The sequence below is a fragment of the Garra rufa genome, chromosome 1 (assembly GCF_049309525.1).
Source record: "Garra rufa chromosome 1, GarRuf1.0, whole genome shotgun sequence".
Lineage (NCBI taxonomy): Eukaryota > Metazoa > Chordata > Actinopteri > Cypriniformes > Cyprinidae > Garra > Garra rufa.
The window spans coordinates 46,660,304-46,682,273 of record NC_133361.1 but is presented as its reverse complement, the minus strand read 5'-3'; the positions used below and the strand labels follow the sequence as shown (position 1 = coordinate 46,682,273).

Here is a 21,970-nt window from a genome sequence, read left to right as displayed (position 1 = left end):
ATATATATATATATATATATATATATATATTATATATATATATATATATATATATAAACATATAAACATCATTTTTGATTAGTAATATGCATTGCTAAGAGCTTCATTTGAACAACTTTAAAATTTTCTCAGTATTTAGATTTTTTTTTTGCATCCTCAGGTTTCAGATTTTCAAATAGTTGTATCTTGGTCAAATATTGTCCTATCCTAACAAACCATACATCAATGGAAAGCTTTCAGATGATGTAAATCATGATGTAAACTGTGGTCCAGGCTCACATATAGGGTTTTTCCCCCCTGAAATTTAGTTATTTTAGTACATCAAGTTAAACTAAATTAAATGCAATATAAGAATTAGTCTGTCCCTGACAGGATTATTATTGTAAACAGAAATGAAAACTAGTAAGTAAAGCTGAAATATAATAAAATCTAAATAGCCCTAACACTGTGTTCTTATCAGTGTTATTTCAGTATCACTGAGCTAGCATTATAGTTTTTATTTATATTTTGAAGTATATATTTTTTTAAATATATTTAATAAATTTTTTACCTTTTAATTTAATTTTAGATTTAAAATTTTTGTTAAGTATCTTTTTAAAGTCATTTCTATTTGTTTTTCCATAGTCTTTTTATGTTTTATTATATTTCAGTTAAAGATTTATTTCAAGTAATAAAGATGTTTATTTAGAATATTAAAAATGAAAAGTTTCTTTACAATCAAAATTATGTATGTTTGTCATGGTTTTAGTTTTAGAAAACTGGTCCTTGTGAAGTATTATTAAAACATTATTTAAGTTTATAATTAAAATTTGTATTAACATTAAATAATAAATATGAAATTATATTGTTTGTTTATTAATAATTAAATACAATTATTTTTTATGGTTTTAGTTAAAGTAATAATCCTGGTTCTTAAGAAGTGTAACCAACAGTGCTGAATGACAAAACATTAAGTCGATTGGATTGTCTTTTCTCCTCCACACCTATCCACAATTCTCCCTACTAAGCTGCAAACAACTAAATGCCTCTCTGTTTTTCCGTCCTCCAGGCTTCATATCGGTAAAGGTGTTCAGCTGGAGTGTAAAGGAGAAGGTGACGTGTGGGTGCGGTGTCTCAGTGACCACGCAGTCTTTGTCCAGAGTTATTATCTGGACCGTGAGGCTGGACGAGCTCCGGGTGACGCCGTCCACAAGATTTACCCCAGTGCCTACATTAAGGTAACACAAGCACTGACCTCCTTTGCCCATTCCACGAAGCAGAGTAAACCTAGGGTGTGCATTTTTTTCGTAGAATTCAACAGACCGAAGTCAATTATTCTGCTTACACTACGGTTACCTCAAGACATCGATCAGATGATATATTTCAAGACATTCATCCGTTTTTTGTCCTTAAAACGCTATTGTGTGTAGGATTAATTTCTCACGCAGCTCATCCAACACCTTTGTTGCTGTTGAGAAAGAGTGAGAGAAATAGAGTATGGGCTTTCTCTACGTAATAAAACGTAATATTGTGGCAAAAAACATGGTTGTTTTTTTCCTATTGTTTACTGTAATTATTAGTTTGGCCAGTGTCGTTGTGGGTTTTTGTTTTTTGTTGTTTTGGGCTGTAAGGACCTTTGAAATAACTGAAATCATGTGGCGAAGTGATATAGACATGTAATGCGGTCAAAATCTGCCTGGAGCTACGTTCGCTGTGCATTTCCCTGAAAATAATGCACACCATTAGAACGTTCGTCAGCCAATCAGATTCAAGCATTCAACGGCCTTGTAGTATAAACTGTAATGTTCTTTTCATGGGTTTTACTAAAACAAAGTGTGTATAGTATGGCAGCAGGAGTGCCACATTCAAAAACAAATCCATATGTTTTCACTGCTCACACTGCATAATTCAACATCTTCATCACTGCTGAATATCAAAGGCGTGAGGTTGCATTAAATTAGCCTCTGGTGTAATGTGTGTGTTTTGTGCCTGCAGGTGTTTGATCTGCGTCAGTGTCATCGGCAGATGCAGCAGCAGGCGGCGACGGCTCAGGCTGCGGCTGCTGCGCAGGCGGCTGCGGTGGCGGGAAACATCCCGGGCCCGGGTTCGGTGGGAGGCATCGCTCCTGCTATCAGTGAGTCTTATTAACTTTCATTTGCATGGATAGATTCATATTACGTCAGTTTTCTTTTTTTAAATAGTTCAGTTCCATTATTGGTTTTATTTGTTTTTTATTTTTTGTATTTTTTTCATAATATTCATGACTGGACCACAAAACCAGTCTTAAGTAGCACGGGAATATTTGTAGCAATAGCCAACAATACATTGTATGGGTCAAAATTATTGATTTTTCTTTTATGCCAAAGAGTGATGATCATGTTCCATTAAGATATTTTGTAAATTTCTAACTGTAAATATATCAAACTTAATTTTTGATTAGTAATATGCATTGCTAAGAACTTCATTTGGACAAGTTTAAAGGTGATTTTCTTAGTATTTAGATTTTTTTTCAATCTCAGATTCCAGATTTTCGAATAGTTGTATCTCGGCCAAATATTGTCTTATCCTAACAAACCATACAACAATGGAAAGCTTATTTATCATTTGTTTTATTTATTATGTATAAATCTTAACTTAAAAAATTTACCCTTATGACTGGCTTTGTGGTCCAGGGTCACATTTTGTTCTGTTAATTTTTTTTAATAGTGGAACCAAGTGGTTCATGATGTTTGGATCCTTCTTTGTAAAAAAAAAAGAAAAAAAAAAAAAAAATAGATAAAATACAGGAACTAAATGATTTTCCAGATGGTCGGAACCTATAAGGTTTTGTGTATATATACATACTGGGACCAGATGACTTGCAGGATGTTCGGATCCTATAAGGATTAATAAAATAAAATAAAATAATTTAATTTAATTTAATTTAATTTATTTAAATGCAAAATAAAGGAACTTCATTTTTTGGGGTTGTTCAGATCCTATAAGGATTAAAATAATAAATAAATAAATACTCTAACATTTTAAACACTGTTCTAGTAACTTTTTTTAAAATATTAGTAACAAATAATTCTGTGACATTTATTTCTGTTAAATTTCTGTGAAATTATTCTATTTCATAATTCTTTTTTTTAATGCTTGTAATAAATGATTTAAATTTTTTCTTAGACAAATCAGTAAATGATTGTCATGACATATATATATATGTGTGTGTGTGTGTGTGTGACCCTGGACCACAAAACCAGTCATAAGGTTAAATTTGACAAAACTGAGATTTATACATCATATGAAAGCTCAATAAATAAGCTTTCTATTGATGTATGGTTTGTTAGGATAGGACATTTTACAAAAAATCTTCATGGAACATGATCTTTACTTAATTTCTTAATGATTTTTGGCATAAAAGAAAAATCAAAAATTTTGACCCATACAATGTATTTTTGGCTATTGCTACAAATATACCCCAGCGACTTAAGACTGGTTTTGTGGTCCAGGGTCACATATATAATTTAATTATTGATGAGTTCCGTTAAGTGTTCTTGAACATCTGCATTCACCCGCCGATGCAGGCAAAACAGTGTACTAACATTTCCTGGGTTTAGTAATGATTCTGTCCGCCTGTCCTCAGGTCTGTCTGCTGCAGCCGGCATTGGCGTGGACGACCTGCGGCGTCTTTGCATTCTGCGCATGAGTTTCGTCAAGGGCTGGGGACCTGATTACCCTCGCCAGAGCATCAAGGAGACCCCGTGTTGGATCGAAATTCATTTGCACCGTGCCCTGCAGCTCTTGGACGAGGTTCTGCACACCATGCCTGTAGCCGACCCACAACCTCTGGACTGATGCTCGAACATTTAACCCTCAACCTTATTACAGTGCATATAGTTGAAAAATGACTCCGCTGACTTCTGACCTTAGCCATGACTTTCAGCAGAGTCTACACTGATTTGTTACGCCGCCTGGCCAAACATTGAAAACCAGCAATACTACTAAAACAACACTAACTCTGATAGATCCAACATCAAAACATAGTAAAGTGACCCTTTTTTAAAATAGAGACCTTGACTTTTGATGTTCAAACAGGAAATGGATGCAGAATGGTTGGAATGGACGTGTGTGGAGATTTCATATTGCATTTAATGCAGTGTGAGTCAAATGTGTACAGTGGCCACATACACACTGCAGCAAAATCCAGATGTCACTCCTCTTCAGACCTCAATCCTGTGCTGTGCACACAGTCATTTACAGACACATATACAGTTGAAGTCAAAAGTTTACCTACACCTTGCAGAATCTGCAAAATGTTAATTATTTGAGCAAAATAAGAGGGGTCATACAAAATGCATTTTATTTATTTTTATTTAGTACTGACCTGAAAAAGATATTTCACATGAGAGACATTTACATATAGTCCACAAGAGAAAATAATAGTTGTATTTACATCCTCTTGATTCTTAATACTGTGTTGTTACCTGAATGATCCACAGCTGTGTTGTTTTGTTCAGAGACCCCCTTTGTCCCTTGTTTGTCCTGAACAGTTAAACTACCTGCCGTTCTTCAGAAAAATCCTTCAGGTCCCACAAATTTTTTGGTTTTCCAGCATTTTTGTGTATTTGAACCCTTTCCAACAATGACTGTATGATTTTGAGATCCATTCTTTTCACACTGAGGACAACCGAGAGACTCATATGCAACTATTACAGAAGGTTCAAACACTCACTGATGCTTCAGAAGGAAACATAATGCATTAAGAGCAGGGGGTGAAAACTTTTGAACAGAATGGAGATGTGTACATTTTTCTTATTTTGCCTAAATATCATATTTTTTCATTTAGTACTGCCCTTCAGACGCTACAAAAGATGCTTACATGTTTCCCAGAAGACAAAATAAGTTCAATTTACTTAAAAAGTTTTCACCCCCAGCTCAGTGAGTGTTTGAACCTTCTGTAATAGTTGCATATGAGTCCCTCAGTTGTCCTCAGTGTGAAAAGATGGATCTCAAAATCAGTCATTGTTGTCAAAAATGCTGAAAAGCCAAAGAATTTGTGGGAACTGAAGTATTTTTCTAAAGAACAGCAGGCAGGTTAACTGTTGAGGACAAACAAGGGACTCTAAACAAAAAAACAGCTGTGGATCATTCAGGTAACAACACAGTATTAATAATCAAGTGTATGTAAACTTTTGACCGGGGTTGTATTTATAAATTCAACTATTTTCTTGTGTGGACTATATGTAAACGTCTTTTATGTGAAATGTCTTATTCAGGTCAGTGCTAAATAAAAAATAACATGCATTTTGTATGATCCCTCTTATTTTGATCTAGATTCTGCAAGGTGTATGTACATTTTTGTCTTCAACTGTGTATACACTGCAGTTCAAAAGAAGTTGAAGTCTTTTTTGCTCATCATGATGCATTTATTTGATATTTTTGTGAAATATTATTACAGTTTAAAGTAGTGGTTTTCTATTTGAATATACTTTAAAGCTTAAGGGCTAGTAATTTTTTTCTTTCTTTCTTTCTTTGAAAGAAATGAATAATTTTATTCAGCAAGGATGTGTTAAATTGATAAAAAGTGATAGTAAAGACTGTAGTTTGAATAAATGCTGTTCTTTTTAACTTTTATTCATCAAATAATCCTTAAAGTATCACAGGTTCCAAAAAACATTTTTAAAAATATATTAAAGTAGAAAACCACTATTTAAATTGCAATAATATTCCACAATATTACTTTTTTCGGTAACACTTTACAATAAGGTTCATTAGTTAACATTAGTTAACCACATTAGTTAACATGAACTAATAATGAACTGCACTTATACAGCATTTATTAATCTGTGTTAATGTTAATTTCAACATTTACTAATACATTATTAAAATTTTGTTAACATTAGTTAATGCAGTGTGAACTAACATGAACAAACAATGAACAACTGTATTTCCGTTAACTAATGTTAACTAGATTAGTAAATACAGTAACAAATGTATTGCTCATGGTTAGTTCATGTTAGTTAATACATTAACTAATGTTTAACTAATGAACCTTATTGTAAAGTGTTACCCTTTTTTCTGTATTTTAATGAAATAAATGTAGCCTTGATGAGCAGAAAGGGCTTTTTTTTAAAAACTTTTGAACGACAGTGTAATTTACATATTCAGTTTCATTTCATTGTTCAGAAATGGCTTTTATGTATAGTTTTTTGATGAATGACGCATATGGAACAGGATTCAAGAAGACTGCAAGAAAACACTATTGTCACTTTCAAATCTTTGCAGTGAGTATGTGGCCAGAATGTTCTTTGTGTGTGTTCATGTTTTTTATTTTTGCATTTTTTATAACTTTAACGATAACTCATTTAAAGCACTTGGTTACTTTATATCACCTGTGATGATTTTTCCTAAACTTTCCCTGGAAGGGCTCTGTCTCAACAAACTGAGAGCAGTCACAGTGAAATTTAGATTATTAGAAGACATGAAATATGATTTCCTTGAGTCAAGTAGTGCATTTTGTCTTTGATATCAAACTTTCTCTCCATTTAGCCCAGGTTGGTTAGATTTCTGGTTATTTTATTCTACTAACCAATTGTGTCTTCTCATTGCATGTGCATTTGTATCTTTTTTTCTTAGTGATGCATGATCATGTAGACAGAGAGAGGGAGCAACCAGTGATTATCAAACAGTTGGCGAAAGTATTGAATATGAAGGTGTGTTCAGAATGGCATACTACTATTTCTGCCGTATGTATATTGTTCATAGTGCATATGTGACCCTGAACCGCAAAACCAGTCACAAGGGTCAATTAAAAAAAAAATTATACCTCAAGCTGAATAAATTAGCTTTCCATTGATGTTTGGTTTGTTTGGATAGGACAATATTTGGCTGAGATACAACTATTTAAAAAAAATCTGAAATCTGAGGGTGCAAAAAATCTAAATATTGAGAATATTGTCCAAATGAAGTTCTTAGCAATGCATATTACTAATGATCAGGCTAATTACTAATATTAAAAATAAAAACTTATTTAAAAAAAAAAAGACAAGTTTGCAAATATTTTGAATCAGTTTTTAGTTATATTTTGCAATTTGTATTTTAATTTTAGTTAAGTTAAGTTAAGTTTTAGTAATTGTAATTTTTATTTTTTATTTTTTTTTTTTCAGTAGTTTTTTTATTTTATTTATACATGATTATTATTTTATATGTGACCCTGGACCACAAAACCAGTCATAAGGGTCAAGTTTTTTTAAAATTGAGATTTATACATCATCTGAAAGCTGAATAAATAAGCTTTTTTTATTGATGTTTGGTTTGTTAAGAACAATATTTGGCTGAGATCTGAAATCTGAGGGTGCAAAAAAATCTAAATATTGAGAAAATCGCCTTTAAAGTTGTCCAATTAATGTTCTTAGCAATGCATATTACTAATCCAAAATTCAGTTTTGATATCTTTACGGTAGGAAACTTACAAAATATCTTCATGGAACATGATCTTTATTTAATATCCTAATGTTTTTTAGCAGAAAAGAAAAATTGCTCATTTTGACCCATACAATGTATTTTTGGCTATTGCTACAAATATACCCGTGCTACTTAAAGGAACACTCCACTTTTTTTGGAAATAGGCTCATTCTCCAGCTCCCCCCGAGTTAATAAGTTGATTTTTACCGTTTTGAAATCCATTCAGCCGTTCTCTTGTTCTGGCGATATCACTTTTAGCATAGCTTAGCATAAATCATTGAATCCTATTAGACCAGTAGCATTGCGTTCAAAAATGACCAACGAGTTTCGATATTTGTCCTATTTAAAACTTGACTCTTCTGTAGTTATATTGTGTACTAAGACCAGCAGAAATGTAAAGCAGCGGTTTTCTAGGCTGATAAGATTAGGAACTACACTCCCATTCCGGCGTAATAGTCGAGGAAGTTTGCTGCCGTAACATGGCCGAAGCAGGCGCATTAATATCACACAGCGCCTGAAATTAGATCCCAGCTAGGTAACTTCCAATGTGACCGGTGCTAAGTTTGTGTAATTCCGGTTGTTGCAGCTGTCAGAGTTGCAGCTGGTAAATTGTTAGTGGCTGGATTTACCTGTGTGTGATTAGCTATGGTTATGTGGATTGTAAGGGGCTGTGATAGTAAGTCGAAGACGTAATCTACTACCATCTTTCATAGAATTCCCACGAAAAAAAAAGCAATTTCGACTAATGAATCAATGGCTGGCTGCTCTGAACATAGATCTCAAAACACCGTTAGAAACGATCAAGAAATGGCGTGTTTGCTCCGAGAATTTTGAACCAGATGACTATTTGGATAGTTTTACCGATACTACAGCACGGCGTCTAAAGGACACGGCGATCCCAACAATCTTCAAACTAACGTTACAGACAGGACAACGAGGAGCATCGCCCACGGCTGTAAGTGAAACATGATTAATTGCTAACGTTACCTGTGAAATGCAACCCCTGATGACTAGGTTTGGGCGAACAGTTGGCTTAGTATTTGCTATGACCAAATTCCATGTGTGATTGCAAAAGAAAGTTATTGCGAACAGTCGGTGGTGTTTTAAAGTCAGTTTTGAGTAAAAGTGTACATCATGAATGTAAGCCTGAAAATGCAAACTGACAGTATGCATTTAAAATCTTTATATTATATAATGTAGCAGGAATAACTTACTCTTGCGACAGCTGGCCATTAGGTCCACTCGGCGTGTGACGTTTTTTCTAGTTTATTTTGTCAAACCGGAAAAAAAAATCGACTATTGCAGGATGCAGCATTGCATCCAAGTCCTCGGATGTTGCGACCTGACACTTCCTCATCAGGTAGATCCACCCTTGCCATCGATGGCAATACCTAGTCCCACTCGCGACAACACAGGCACTCACTTTTAGTTGGCATGGGTTGGCAAGCCCCACCAGCGCGAATCTGCTCTCCTCATCCCTTCTGTCCCAGGCAGTTCAGACACACTTTCTTGTCTTTCGCGTACCAAAACCTTAGCTTCAGTGAATTCTGGTTCAAATTGATACGGTTTAGGATCTGCACCAAAGTAAATATCCTCTAAATCGTCTCTCACAAATGTCTCCATGGCGAGGAACGCTATCTGTGCTGTGCATGCACGTTGGATATGTTGACGGAAGTAAACATTTGCACATGTGCTGTGTGGTGTTATTGCGCCTGCTTCGGCCATGTTACGGCAGCAAACTTCCTTGACTATTACGCCGGAATGGGAGTGTAGTTCCTAATCTTATCGGCCTAGAAAACCGTATCTTTACATTTCCACCGGTCTTAGTACGCGATATAACTACAGAAGAGTCAAGTTTTAAATAGGACAAATATCGAAACTCGTTGGTCATTTTTGAACGTGATGCTACTGGTCTAATAGGATTCAATGATTTATGCTAAGCTATGCTAAAAGTGATATCGCCAGAACAGGAGAACGGCTGAATGAATTTCAAAACAGTAAAAATCAACTTATTAACTCGGGGGGAGTTGGAGAATGAGCCTATTTCCAAAAAAAGTGGAGTGTTCCTTTAAGACTGGTTTTGTGGTCCAGGGTTACATATGTGATCACAAAGCACAATACATAATACTCAATTTGATTGAATTTCAGTGTGACTAGAGTAATAAACAGAGTATATTGCAGCAATGTGAGCCATAATCTTCTCATTCTTGATTTAGTATTTGATCAGAATGCCAAAAGTTACAATTACAAATCCTAAACAAGTGCATTAAGCTGACAATAATAAAAGAAACTAGTTTTACAAACCCAGTATGAACTATACACTCTGTAGTACACTAGTATTCCATTCGGAACATGGCCTGTGTGTCAACAGAGACAGTTGAAGTGTGCGAATGAGGGACTTGTTGAGCAGGTTGTTCAAGCTCATGGAGATTTTCCAGTGTTTCTTCACATATTAGCGCTTTTCTGTTAATGCTCATCAACATAATGACTGAAATCATTATTCGACTGAAACATACTATTACAGTACTTACTGTAGTATTTGATTACTTTCAGTCATTAATGTCATTTAACAATGCGGATGTTCTCTCTGAAATGATTAAATGTGACAATTATGGTTTGTAATTTTTTAAATGTTTGGTTGCTATGTAAAATTCGCTTCAGTGTTTTTGTCCAAGATCAGAAGATTACCCTGAGGCTGATCATTTATCATGGTAAAACTATGGTAGTTTCCACTGTACCTAAATTTAATGATGACTGCGGTAAGTTGTATTTGTGCTGAAACTACCTACAGTGGCAATTTTTCATAAGGGAGAACTATACCACCAGTCAAATGTTTTTTAAAGAAGTCTCTTTTGCTCACCAATCCTGCATCCTGCATTTATTTGATCCAAAGTACAGCAAAAACAGTAAAAAATGTGAAAATATTTTAAAATAACTGCTTTCTATTTGAATATATTTTAAAATTTAATTTATTCCTGTGATTTCAAAGCGGAATTTTTAGCATCATTACTCCAGTCACATGATCCTTCAGAACTCACTCTAATATTCTGTTTTGCAGTTTAAAAAACATTTATGTTAAAAACAGCTTAGAATTTTTTTCAGGTTTCTTTGATGAATAGAAAGTTCAGAAGAGCAGCATTTATCTGAAATAGAAATCTTTTGTAACATTATAAATGTCTTTATCATCACTTTTGATCAATTTAATGCATCCTTGCTAAATTAAAGTAGTTGTTTCTATTCATTTTCCCCTAAAATATCTATATATTTATACTGACTCCAAGCTTTTTAATGCTATAATGCTTTTTAATGCTTTTTTAATGCTTTTTAATGCTAGTGTATAATGTTACAAAAGCTTTTTATTTCATATAAATCCTGAAGATCTTCAGATATACTCTGCAGCTTTAAGTGTTGATAATAATAATAATAATAATAATAATAATAATAAAAATGTTTTTTGAACAGTAAATCAGCATTTTAGAATGATTTCTGAAGGATCATGTGACACTGAAGACTGAAGTAATGATGCTGAAAATTCAGCTCTGATCACAGGAATAAATTAATTTTTAAATGTATTCAAACAGAAAACAGTTATTTTAATAATAAAAAAAATAAAACAGTACAATTTTTTAATAATTTTACTATTTAAATAGTAAAAATATTTAAGAATTGTACTGTTTTTGCTGTACTTTAGATCAAATAAATGCAGGCTTGGTTTATAAAACATAAAAATCTTACTGTTCAAAAACTTTTGACTTTTAGTGTATACTACCAATCTTTGTTTTTTCATGAATTTCATAAAATATCTCCAGTATATTTTATTCATAGATTGATTCTTCCAATGGCAGTTGGACTGCAGCCTGAAGTGCAAAATTATGGTCTTAAGGTAAAACCCAAATCACACAAACAGCAAGCACATAGGTTTTAAATGAAACAATTTATTAAGGAACTTTTAATATCAGAAAAATAAAAATCTTGATTCTTTTTTACAGCAAATATATATAATATCAGTGCTTTGGCCACAGGACAGTAAGGCCATTTATCATAAAATATATTTTTAAACTTTAAGAATACAACTCATATGCCTTCATGTCCCTGCATAAATGTATATACAGTACATAATAAAACAACAGTAAAATTATCAAATACAGAAACATTGCAGTGTAATGGTAAAAATCCCTCTGATAAACATAAAATTCCTAAAATTCATATTAAACATAGGACTTTATTGTTCGTAATGTTGTAGTATGCAGATCTAATGCAGCGAATATATATATATATATATATATATATATATATATATATATATATATATATATATATATATAGGATCCTTGGCTTTTTTTGTTGCGGTTCAGGAATCGTTAGATAATAAAACATGCAGGTGTGCTCTTTCCTGCTCTATAGTACCTAACATCAATACTCTACAAGCTAATACTTACGGCAGCCGACTGCTTGCCAGATAGTCTTAATATATCTCTTAAATCTTAATATATATATATGTATTTGAATATGAAATATAAACTACAGAAATACTACAAAATTTAAAAACAAAAAACAAAACCTGTCAAGGTGAATCTCGAGAGGTTATGGATCTCTGAAGCCTTAGTTTCTCTGAGTTTAGTGGTGTTTGCGAAAAAAGGCGCAAGTAGCCGTGTCAGCCTAAACAAAACCTCTCCTTTCAGGTCCTAAGTGACCCGTTCCTCTCGGTACGACATCCTGTGATGGTCCGGCAGGACCCATTCATTTAAGGCAATGAGAGGATTCCAACACATACTAGAATGCAACTTACGAAAAAGGACCTTGTGCGTGAAACATCTGTTTGTATTTTGCATGCATTATCAATCTACTTAATGTTTCCATCAAAAGTTGAGAATATCGCATAAAGCATTTGAGAATAAAGCACAGATAGCTTCTCATGTGTTCAAGAAAATAAAATCATAACTTCCTAGGAAAATGGTGCAAAAATAATAAAAAGTTGGTGCATGTTTGGGAATTTATTGGTGCATGCTCTATTACTGACCAAAAAAAAAAAAAAAAACTAGCCATCCCAATGTGCATTTTTTATCTCCGGCTATTTTATACAAAATCCAAATATTTGCATATAAATATGTGGATGGAAACATTATTGAATGTGGAATTCATATGAAACGCAAGCACAACCAATGTTTAAATGCATGTTTAAAGATTGGTATACCTAAAATTGAAAATTTGCAGAAAATGTAGTCACCTTTAGGCCATCCAAGATGTAAATGAGTTTGTTTCTTTATGGGAACAGATTGTGAGAAATGTAGCATTACATCACTTGCTCTGCAGTGAATGGGTGCCGTCAGAATGAGAGTCCAAACAGCTGATAAAAATGTCACAATAATCCACAAGTAATCCACATCACTCCAGTCCATCAAATAACAACTTGTGACATGAAAAGCTGCATGTTTGTAAGAAACAAATCCATCATTAGTGCGTTTTAACTTCAAAACCGTTGCTTCCTAGCTAAAATATTGCTTTCTCCAGTGAAAAGGTTATCTCTTCAGAATCAGGAGAGAAATCTGCATAGATCAAGCACCACTTACAAGCCAAAACAGCTTTAAACAAATATCAAAGATTTTGATGTGGCTGAAGGAAGTGTTCTTATAGATTATAGACTCATATTTATAAGCCCGTTTGTGTCACTGAATAAAAAATGTAAAAAAAAAAAAAAAAAAAGGTAATGCAACTTTTTATTTCGTAATTCTGACTTTTCCTAGAATTGTAAGATATAAACTTGCAGTTATGAGTTATAAAGTCCGAAATGTGAGATAAAATCAGTTTTTCAAAATAAACTTGCAATCCTGAGAAATAGTCACAATTCTGACTTTTTCTCACAATTCTGACTTTTTTTTCTCAAAATTGTGAGATTTAAACTCACCACTGTTTTATGAAGTCAAAATTGTGAGATATAAACTCACAATTTTCAGAAATAAACTCACAATCCTGAGAAATAAGTCATAATTGCAAGATATAAACTTGCAATTGCGAGTTAGTCACAATTCTGACTTTTATCTCGCAATTGCGAGTTTATATCTCGCAATTTTGACTTTTTTCTCAAAACTTTAAGATACAAACTCACAATTCTGAGAAATAGTCGCAATTTTGACTTTTTTTTCGCAGTTGTGAGTTCACGTCTTGCAATTCTATAAACTCTCAATTGTGTGTTATAAAGTCAGAATTGTGGGATATAAACTTGTAATGCCGAGTTATAGTCAGACTTGCGAGAAATAGTCACAATTCTGACATTTTTCCTCGCAATTGTTCTTTTATAAATTTTTTTGCTTTTTTGCTCAATTGTCAGATATAAACTTGCGGCTGCGAGTTATAAAATCCGAATTGTGAGATATAAACTTGCGGCTGCGAGTTATAAAATCCGAATTGTGAGATATAAACTCGCAATTTTCAAAAATAAACTTGCAATCCTGGGAAACAGTCGCAATTCAGAGAAATAAAGTCAGATATAAACTCGCAATTGCGAGTTACAAAGTTCAGTTTTGAGAGGAAAAAGGAGACTGATGTTCTGGGAATTGCGAGTTTATATCTCTCAATTCTGACTTAATGACTCGCAAAGATATAAACTCGTAGTTCTGAGAAAAATAGTCCGAATTGTGTGTTTACATCTCGCAAATTTGACTTTATTTCTGAGAATTGCGAGTTTATGTCTGGCAATTGTGACTTTATAACTCAATTGCAAGTTTATATCTCAATTCTGAGATAAAATTGTGCATCACACAATTCTTAGGTAAAAAGTAGCAATTATATTTTTTTATACATGGCGGAAGCGGGCTTGATGGAAACATCTTAATGGATTTGTTTCTTACAGATACGCAGCTTTTGGCTTCTCAAGATGTTAATTGATGTAGTGAAGTGGTGTGGATTACTTGTGAATTATTGTAATGTTTTTATCAGCCGTTTAGACTCTCATTCCGATGGCACCCATTCACTGCAGAGGATCTACTGGTGAGCAAGTGATGAAACGTTAAACTTCTCCAAATCTGTTCTGATGAAAATGAAGGCGAGTACATTTTTAGCAAACTTCAGCATAATTTCTTTAGTGACGACATGCAATGCCCTTAAATTTCATAATGTGCATGGAGGTGTTTAAAGTAGTTGTGAGCTGAAAGTTCAGAACAGCTCTTTATGTTTGCGTACTGCTTGACTCTAGTGTTGTAAAACAGAAACTAAAGGCCACAGATGCTTTTGCAGCAACATCGCCAATCCACACCACCACCGTCATGGAATCAGGCACATGAAAATGTAAACAGAGTCGATACTTTGAAAACAAAACAACACCAAAAACACAGATGATGGCAATTTAGCACTGCTAAACCCCAGCGCTGCTCTGAACGCCGCAAGAACGACGCGACAGCTAAATGAAATCTTCGAGATGAACTCAACTGTGGTTATTAATCAAAAACCTGCATTTCCCAGTTTAAACGTAAGGAAGTATTTCAATGTAAAAAATAAACCAGTTTGCTCCTCCTGATCCCAATTTTTAACTCTCTCTCTATGCGTTTTGCAGGATGGAGTTGGAGCACTCCAAACAAACAAGGTTTTGCCCTCCCAGGACGAGCGCCGCCATGTTGTCTCCGCAACGTACGCACGCAGGAACTTGGCTGTGTTTGGGATAAGTGCGCACATCCGGCGGAGAGCTGGAGCCAGTGCTGTCGCTAGACGGAGAAAACGCGGACCCAAAGGCTGGGAGGCTCTGAGAATTCTCCTGCACCAACCGAACCAGCGGATGATCCTCCGGAAGGGATGGAGACAGGCGTGCCAGAAGAGACGGAGAGAGCCTCGGCGTAGTGGGCAAGCTCGCACCTCCCCGCTCAAAAGCGCTCCACAATGGATTGGCAGAAGGCGCCGTCATCGTTAGCCCATCGTATCCCGCAGGATCTTCGGATCCTATGGGCAACTGGGAATCGCCAAACCAAAATGTGCCTCCGCTACTGCCAGGACTGAGATCCGCAACTCCGCTGCCTTTCCCACTGTAGTAAGACTCGCTAGAGTTGCTTCCAAGCGAGCTGGAGCTGTCGTTGCGATATCCTGCAGCATTGCCGTGGAACTTTGAAACACCGCCGGAGAACAGCCAAGCTCCGTTGCTGCCCGCCTCAAATCCAACATCAGTGCCGTTGTAGTGGAAATCATCATCGTCCACAGTTGTATCCACACTTCCAGCGGTTCGCATCGCAATATGAGCTTCGATCTCCTCCCGAGCTCGGTCAACATTCTCAGGCATCCCGGTCACCTCAAACACTGGTTCTTTGTCCCGGCTCGGCGTCACGATGTAAGTGTGGGTTTGCTGTTGGATCCTTTTAATAGTTGCTCCCTTTGGCCCCACCACGAGGCCTACCATTCGATATGGCACTCGAACCTGGATGGTGGTCTGTCCCGGATGGCAAGGAACGGTGTTTGTCGGCGTCACTTTGTTCCGAGATGCCCGGATGAGGGAAAAATGCTCGGCCGCGGAGAGAATCTCACGCTTGGCCATGATGACATCCTCCTTCCGGCCGGTCACTACGAAAACTGGTTCCTCTCCTCTCACGGGGGTTTTAATGTAAGTGTTGGTCTTGGCTCTCAGAGCTTTGATCTTGCAACCTGAGGAGAAGAGAAATACAAAAGGCAAGTCAACACATGAATGCTAGATTAAATGATTAGTTCATGAACTAAAATTTCCTGATAATTTACTCACCCCAATATCATCCAAAATGTTCTTTCTTTCTGCAGTTGAGAAGAAAATTAAGGTGTTTGGGGAAAAACGTTCCAGGATTTTTCTCCATATAGTGGACTTAAATGGTGGCCAACGGGTTGAAGGTCCAAATTGCAGTTTCAGTGCTCTACACAAGGAATAAGGATCTTATCTAGCGAAACAATTGGTCAAAAATGTATATACTTTTTAACCACAAATGCTCGTCTTGCATTTAGTTTAGTTCTAAAAAGGTAGGGTAGGGTGAAAAACTTCTCATTTTCTCCTCCTACTTTAAAATCGTTCGACATTGTTTTTTTTGTAAAGGGCGTTTGACTTTCTTTGCACGTTCGCTTTGTAAACACTGGGTTGGTATTTCTGCCTACATCTTGCATGCATGATTACATAATGGGTGAGGTTGAGCATTTGTGGTTAAAAGGTAGGGCTGCCCTCGACTCAAGATTTTTCTGGTCGACTAGTAGTCATTCATTTTAAGCATTAGTCGACTATTAGTCATCTTTAATTGCCTTGATATTTTAATTGCCTAGATAAGCGCTCAAGTGCACAAAAAAAACTTGCCACAGCGCACCGACAGATATATTAATTATGAATGTGTCAGGGAAAACAGCAAGGAGTCTGCATTAACATTTTGATATTTTATTGATAAACTAGTGTTTTCTTTGTTTTCGGTTTAAGAGAAGTCGACAGCACTGACTCATCATCTCTGCTGTAGTGGATGCGCCTGTATGCATCTTTCATACGGATTACATAATCTGAGAATATTTGTTTTCTATTTGAATTGGTTCATTTAAAAGTAGACATTTCACTCTCTATAGATAGTCTATATTTTTCATGTCTGTAAGGCAAGTATACACAGAGTTTCAAAGTTTTGCACTCAAGTGCACAGAGACCGCATTGCACATTGTTTGCATTCATTATTTTACAAAAGCACAACGTTTCGTTAGTATTCTGAGAGCACACAAATAAATGGAGTCTATACAGATTCGAAAGATGTATTACGTTTATCTGTCTGACCAAAAATGAGTATTTTAAGAGCAAGTGACCGCACCGGCGCCTCCATCTGTCATGTAGGGAGTGCGCTATTGTTCAGCTTCCACACATTTTTGTAGGTTAACGTTAGATAAAGCGGCCATGTAAAGTTACTACAACATAATTTAGGTGAGTAATAGGTGAGCGTTTGGATGTCGCCACTTCCTGTGGATTTTTTTTTTTCTGCGACTAATAAAATTTTGGTCGACCAAGCCTCTTCTCATTAGACGGTTAGTTGACTATTGGGGGCAGCTCTATTAAAAAGTATATACATTTGTATTTTTTAATAAAATGAATGATTGTTTCGTTAGATAAGACCCTTATTCCTTGGCTGGGATCAAGTATAGCCCTTTGAAGCTGCACTGAAACTGCAATTTGGACCTTCAACCCATTGATTCCCGTTGAAGTTCACCATATGGAGAAAAATCCTGGAATGTTTTCCTCAAAAACCTTTCTTTTCGACTGAAGAAAGAAAGACTGGAACATCTTGGATGACATGGGGTGAGTAAATTATCAGGACATTTTAATTCTGGAGGGAGCTAATCCTTTAAGACGACATCTATCAATTAATCAATCACAGTGACAGACAAGTGATCTCCTCTCAAGAGTAATTAGTGCAATCCTGGATGCTGATTGGTCAATACTAACATGCTTGATATAGTAACAGTGGTTGTCTGTGTTTGAGTTCATTTGTTAGTATTACACAACATGTTTTCATCCAGTGCAGTAAAGGAACATCACGTCATTACAGATAAGTGGGGCAGCTGTAATCTATAGTGTACATGACACATGCACTTCAATGACGTTAACGCAAGCATGTATTATTAAAAAAACCCTTTTCATCATGGTTTCATTATGAGTGCACTGATATTGAACAAATAATTATGACTAATGATCAGGCTAATTACTAATATTAAATATAAAGGAGATTTTGTCTTTTTTAACTTATTTAAAAAAAGAGACAAAAGTTTGCAATTATTTTAAATCAGTTATGTATATTTTGCATTTTTATTTTAATAATTTAAAATGATTTAATAAATATATAAAGAGTTCATTTGCAAAAACAGATAACTCAGTTTTGAACTATTTTAAAATTAAAAATCATGCATTGTGCATTCTAATTAATCAAACTGCAGTTTGGTTATTATGATATGAAATTAAAATAACTAAAAAATACAGCTAACTAACACAATAAAAACATGATAACATAATAAAAAACACAATTTTGAAAATTTATAAAAAAACAGCTATCTATAAATAAATAATTAACAATAATGTTTAGTTAGTTTTAGTAATTGTGATTTTTTTTTGTGCAATTTTTACTATTTTCTGTTTTATTATACACATCTATTTTTATTGTCTATTTTATATACGACTAGTTTATGATTTTTTTTCTGTTTTAGTTTTTTAATACATCTACTTAGTTATTTTTATTATTTTATTTAATGTTGCCAAATACATTTTTTCCCCACCCCAAGTAATGCAATTGGCTTTTTATGGTTTTAGTTTCTGTTTGAGTAAGCTATAATAACCCAGGTTCAAAGTTCATTCAGGTATGAAAATATACTACAAAAGATGGATTAACTTTTGTTTTTAACCTGAAATCTGGTGAATTTTAGTAACTAAACTTACACTTTAATATATTTTGTATTTATAAAAAATACAAAATAAATTTTTAGAAACAAATTATTTTGGTAAAATAATATTAATATCAAACATTCATATTAAAACATTATTAATAGTAATATGATTATTTCATTAAAATAATAAAAAGTTATATTAAATTGCATTATATGCTTATATATCTATGTGACCCTGAACCACAAAACCAGTCATAAGTAGCACAGGTATAGACAGGTATATCAGTAGTAACAGCTTTTTTCTTTCATGCCAACAATCATTAGATATTAATAGAATATTAAATAAAGATCATGTTCAATGAAGATATTTTGTAAATTTCCTACCAAAAATATATCAAAACGTAATTTTTTTTATTAGTAATATGCATGGATAAGAATTTCATTTAAACAACTTTAAAGGCGATTTTCTCAATATTTAGATTTTTGTGCACCCTCAGATTCCAGATTTCAAATAGTTGTATCTCAGTCAAATCTTTTGTGATTTTGTGATCCAGGCCAGGTCACATATGTATATGTACAAAATGTATATATAATTTTTTTTTTTCATGAGGTGAGAGGTCTGTGAGAATATTAACAGGGCGAGTACAAATATGAATCACTAATCCAACTGGCCTCCTTACGGTTAACACAGTTGAAAAGTGAGACAAGATGAGTCACAATGTTAGAATATCAAACATGACACATTAACAATCAAACAAACCCACCCTGACGACCAACTATTTCCGCCACATGCTCAGATGTGGGCACCATCACGCACTCTGTTGTGTTCACGCTCTTCCTCCTGGAATTGAGCGCACACCTCTCACCCTCCTGCATCATCATCATGGCCATCATCATGTTCCCCTGAACCTGATAACCCTGGGACTCGCCCAGACCGTCCTGGAAGAGCCCACCGGTCCCCGGTGCCTCCATGCCTGTAAGGGCCCGGACCCTTAGCTGGTCCAGATCACCATCATGTCTGATGATGTTGTTATTGTTAGTAGTGGTGGTGTTTTCCTCCTCTGATCCAGTTTGGGACAAGGGCTGGAGGTCCAAAACCGCACCCAGGACACCCAGATGAGAAGTATCATGTAGTTCTGATGGACTCTCATCATCCCGGAGGCTCAACCCGCTCAGGTTCTGAACCGGTAACGGGAGGTCCGGTTCAGTATCGTCTGACTCCAGGAGTTGAGCTGTGTTACTGGGCATGCTCGACCAACAACGTGTCCTGCTTTCACTGCGGGACACACATAAACAAATAAAAGTGCCACGACAATGAGTTCTCCGCGCTCCCGTTACTGTATTCAAGTGTACACAAATAAAGTATGCGATTCGTGAAGCCTAATCAATGTATTTCAACTTACAGCGGATGTTTTTAGCAGCGGCAGCTGTGGTTCCGTGACCCCGTTCTACTGGATCTCTTTGTTTATGGTTCTTCGGGGATCCTCGGGCTGGTTCGTGAACAGCCGATCTGCGAGCGCAGCGCTACACACAGGCGCGGATGAACAGTGTAAGCTTTCGTTTTAGCAGCCAAAATATTACTTTATTTTTTATTTTATTTTATTCATTTATTTATTATTAATTATAAAATAATATAATAAAAAATATAAATCGATACCATTTACTTTAGTTTCTCCTTTGTTTTGTAATTTAACTTCTGTTTTTTTTTCTATTAGGAAATTTCTGTTTAAATTCAATATTGTTGTGCTGATAATATCAGTTTCATTATTTATTTATTTTTTTTCTTTAGTAGTAGTATTTTTCTTTTTTTTTTCTTTAGCAGTTTACATTTCAATTTATTTTGGCCGTAAAAACAGTTTAGAGGGCACTATTTATAATTTAAATATATGACTTTAAATTTAACACTTTAAATGATAAAATATAATTTGCTTAGGCTATACATTGCTTGTGTTTTCCTCATTTGTTTGTATTTAATCTAACACTATTTTAAGTTAAGTTATATTTAATAATATTAGTTTTATTGATTTATATGTGCTGAAGTAAAAAAGTGACATTTTTCAATACGTTTCTGTTGAAATTCAATATTGTGATGCTGATAATACCAGTTTTATTATTTATTATTTATTGCTTGTTTTTTTTTTTTAGCAGTCAAAGTTTTACAGTTCAATTTATTTTGGCTGTAAAAACACTTTATATGACACTTTTTTATTTATAATTTAAATGTAACAATTTTAATTTAACACTTTAATTTATAAAATAATATAATTTCCTTAGGCCACATTGCTTGTGTTCTCCTCATTTGTTTGTATGTAATTTAACACTAATGTAAGTGATATTTAATTTTTATGTTATATAATTTATATGTTCTGAGGTAAAAAAAAAGTGACATTTTTCAAGAAATTATTGTTGAAATTCAATATTGTGATGTTGATAATATCAGTTTCATTATCTACTAATAGTTTCTTTTCTTTAGCAGTCAAAGCTTTACATTTCAATTTATTTTGGCTGTAAAAAACACTTTAAAGGGCACTTTTAATTTCTAATTTAAATTTAACCTTTTAATTTAACACTTTTTAAATGCTAAAATAATATAATTTCCAAATATTGTTGATTTCTTTATTTAGGCTATGCATTGCTTGGGTTTTTCCTCATTTGATGGTAACCTAATATAAAGTTATATTTAGTATATATTTAGTATTTAATATATAGTTATATTTAATATAAGTTATTTTTTTTCTTTAGCAGTCAAAACTTTACATTTATTTTGTCCTTAAAAACATTTTAGAGGCCTTTTTTTATAATTTAAATGTAGCACTTTTAATTTAACACTTTTTAAATTATAAAATAATATAATTTCCTAATATTGTTATTATTTATTTAGGCTATACATTGTGTTTTTCCTTATTTGTTTGTATGTAATCTAACACTAATTTAAGTTATATTTAATTATATTAGTTTTATTTAATATAAGTTATATACTGGTGTAAAAAAAAAACGATGTTTTCCAGTCATCGTATTGATGTTGTTGTGATCGTTATTTAATCATTATTATTATTATTTTAGCGTTTAGCCTTGTTTAAAAAAATTAACACATGTCCGCTTGTTTGTTTGTCTGTTTATTTATTCATTGAGGTAACTTTAAATGATGTTAGACACGATTTTCTCCACATAGTTTAGTGTTTTTCCACCCTTGACCGCGTTTCAG

The 21,970-nt window shown here is 34.1% G+C and overlaps 2 protein-coding genes across 2 annotated transcripts in view; one reads left to right on the top strand and one right to left on the bottom strand.

Annotated features, from left to right (window-relative positions):
* LOC141313366 (mothers against decapentaplegic homolog 4-like) overlaps positions 1 to 6,339 on the top strand; it is a 26,134-nt gene extending 19,795 nt beyond the window's left edge. Inside the window, exons 3-5 of the mRNA XM_073832651.1 lie at positions 1,049 to 1,217; positions 1,975 to 2,113; positions 3,605 to 6,339. Of these exons, the coding sequence (XP_073688752.1) occupies positions 1,049 to 1,217; positions 1,975 to 2,113; positions 3,605 to 3,816 (520 nt within the window). The 3' untranslated portion in view covers positions 3,817 to 6,339. The remainder of the gene's footprint in view (positions 1 to 1,048; positions 1,218 to 1,974; positions 2,114 to 3,604) is intronic.
* Positions 6,340 to 11,371: 5,032 nt separating this feature from the next.
* mex3c (mex-3 RNA binding family member C) lies at positions 11,372 to 20,225 on the bottom strand. The gene is made up of 3 exons (XM_073833318.1): positions 20,169 to 20,225; positions 19,530 to 20,041; positions 11,372 to 16,047 (listed from the first exon to the last, which is right to left on the bottom strand). Exons 2-3 carry the CDS (start codon positions 20,011 to 20,013, stop codon positions 14,960 to 14,962), a joined length of 1,572 nt encoding a protein of 523 aa, XP_073689419.1. The 5' UTR covers positions 20,014 to 20,041; positions 20,169 to 20,225; the 3' UTR covers positions 11,372 to 14,959.
* Positions 20,226 to 21,970: the final 1,745 nt, after the last annotated feature.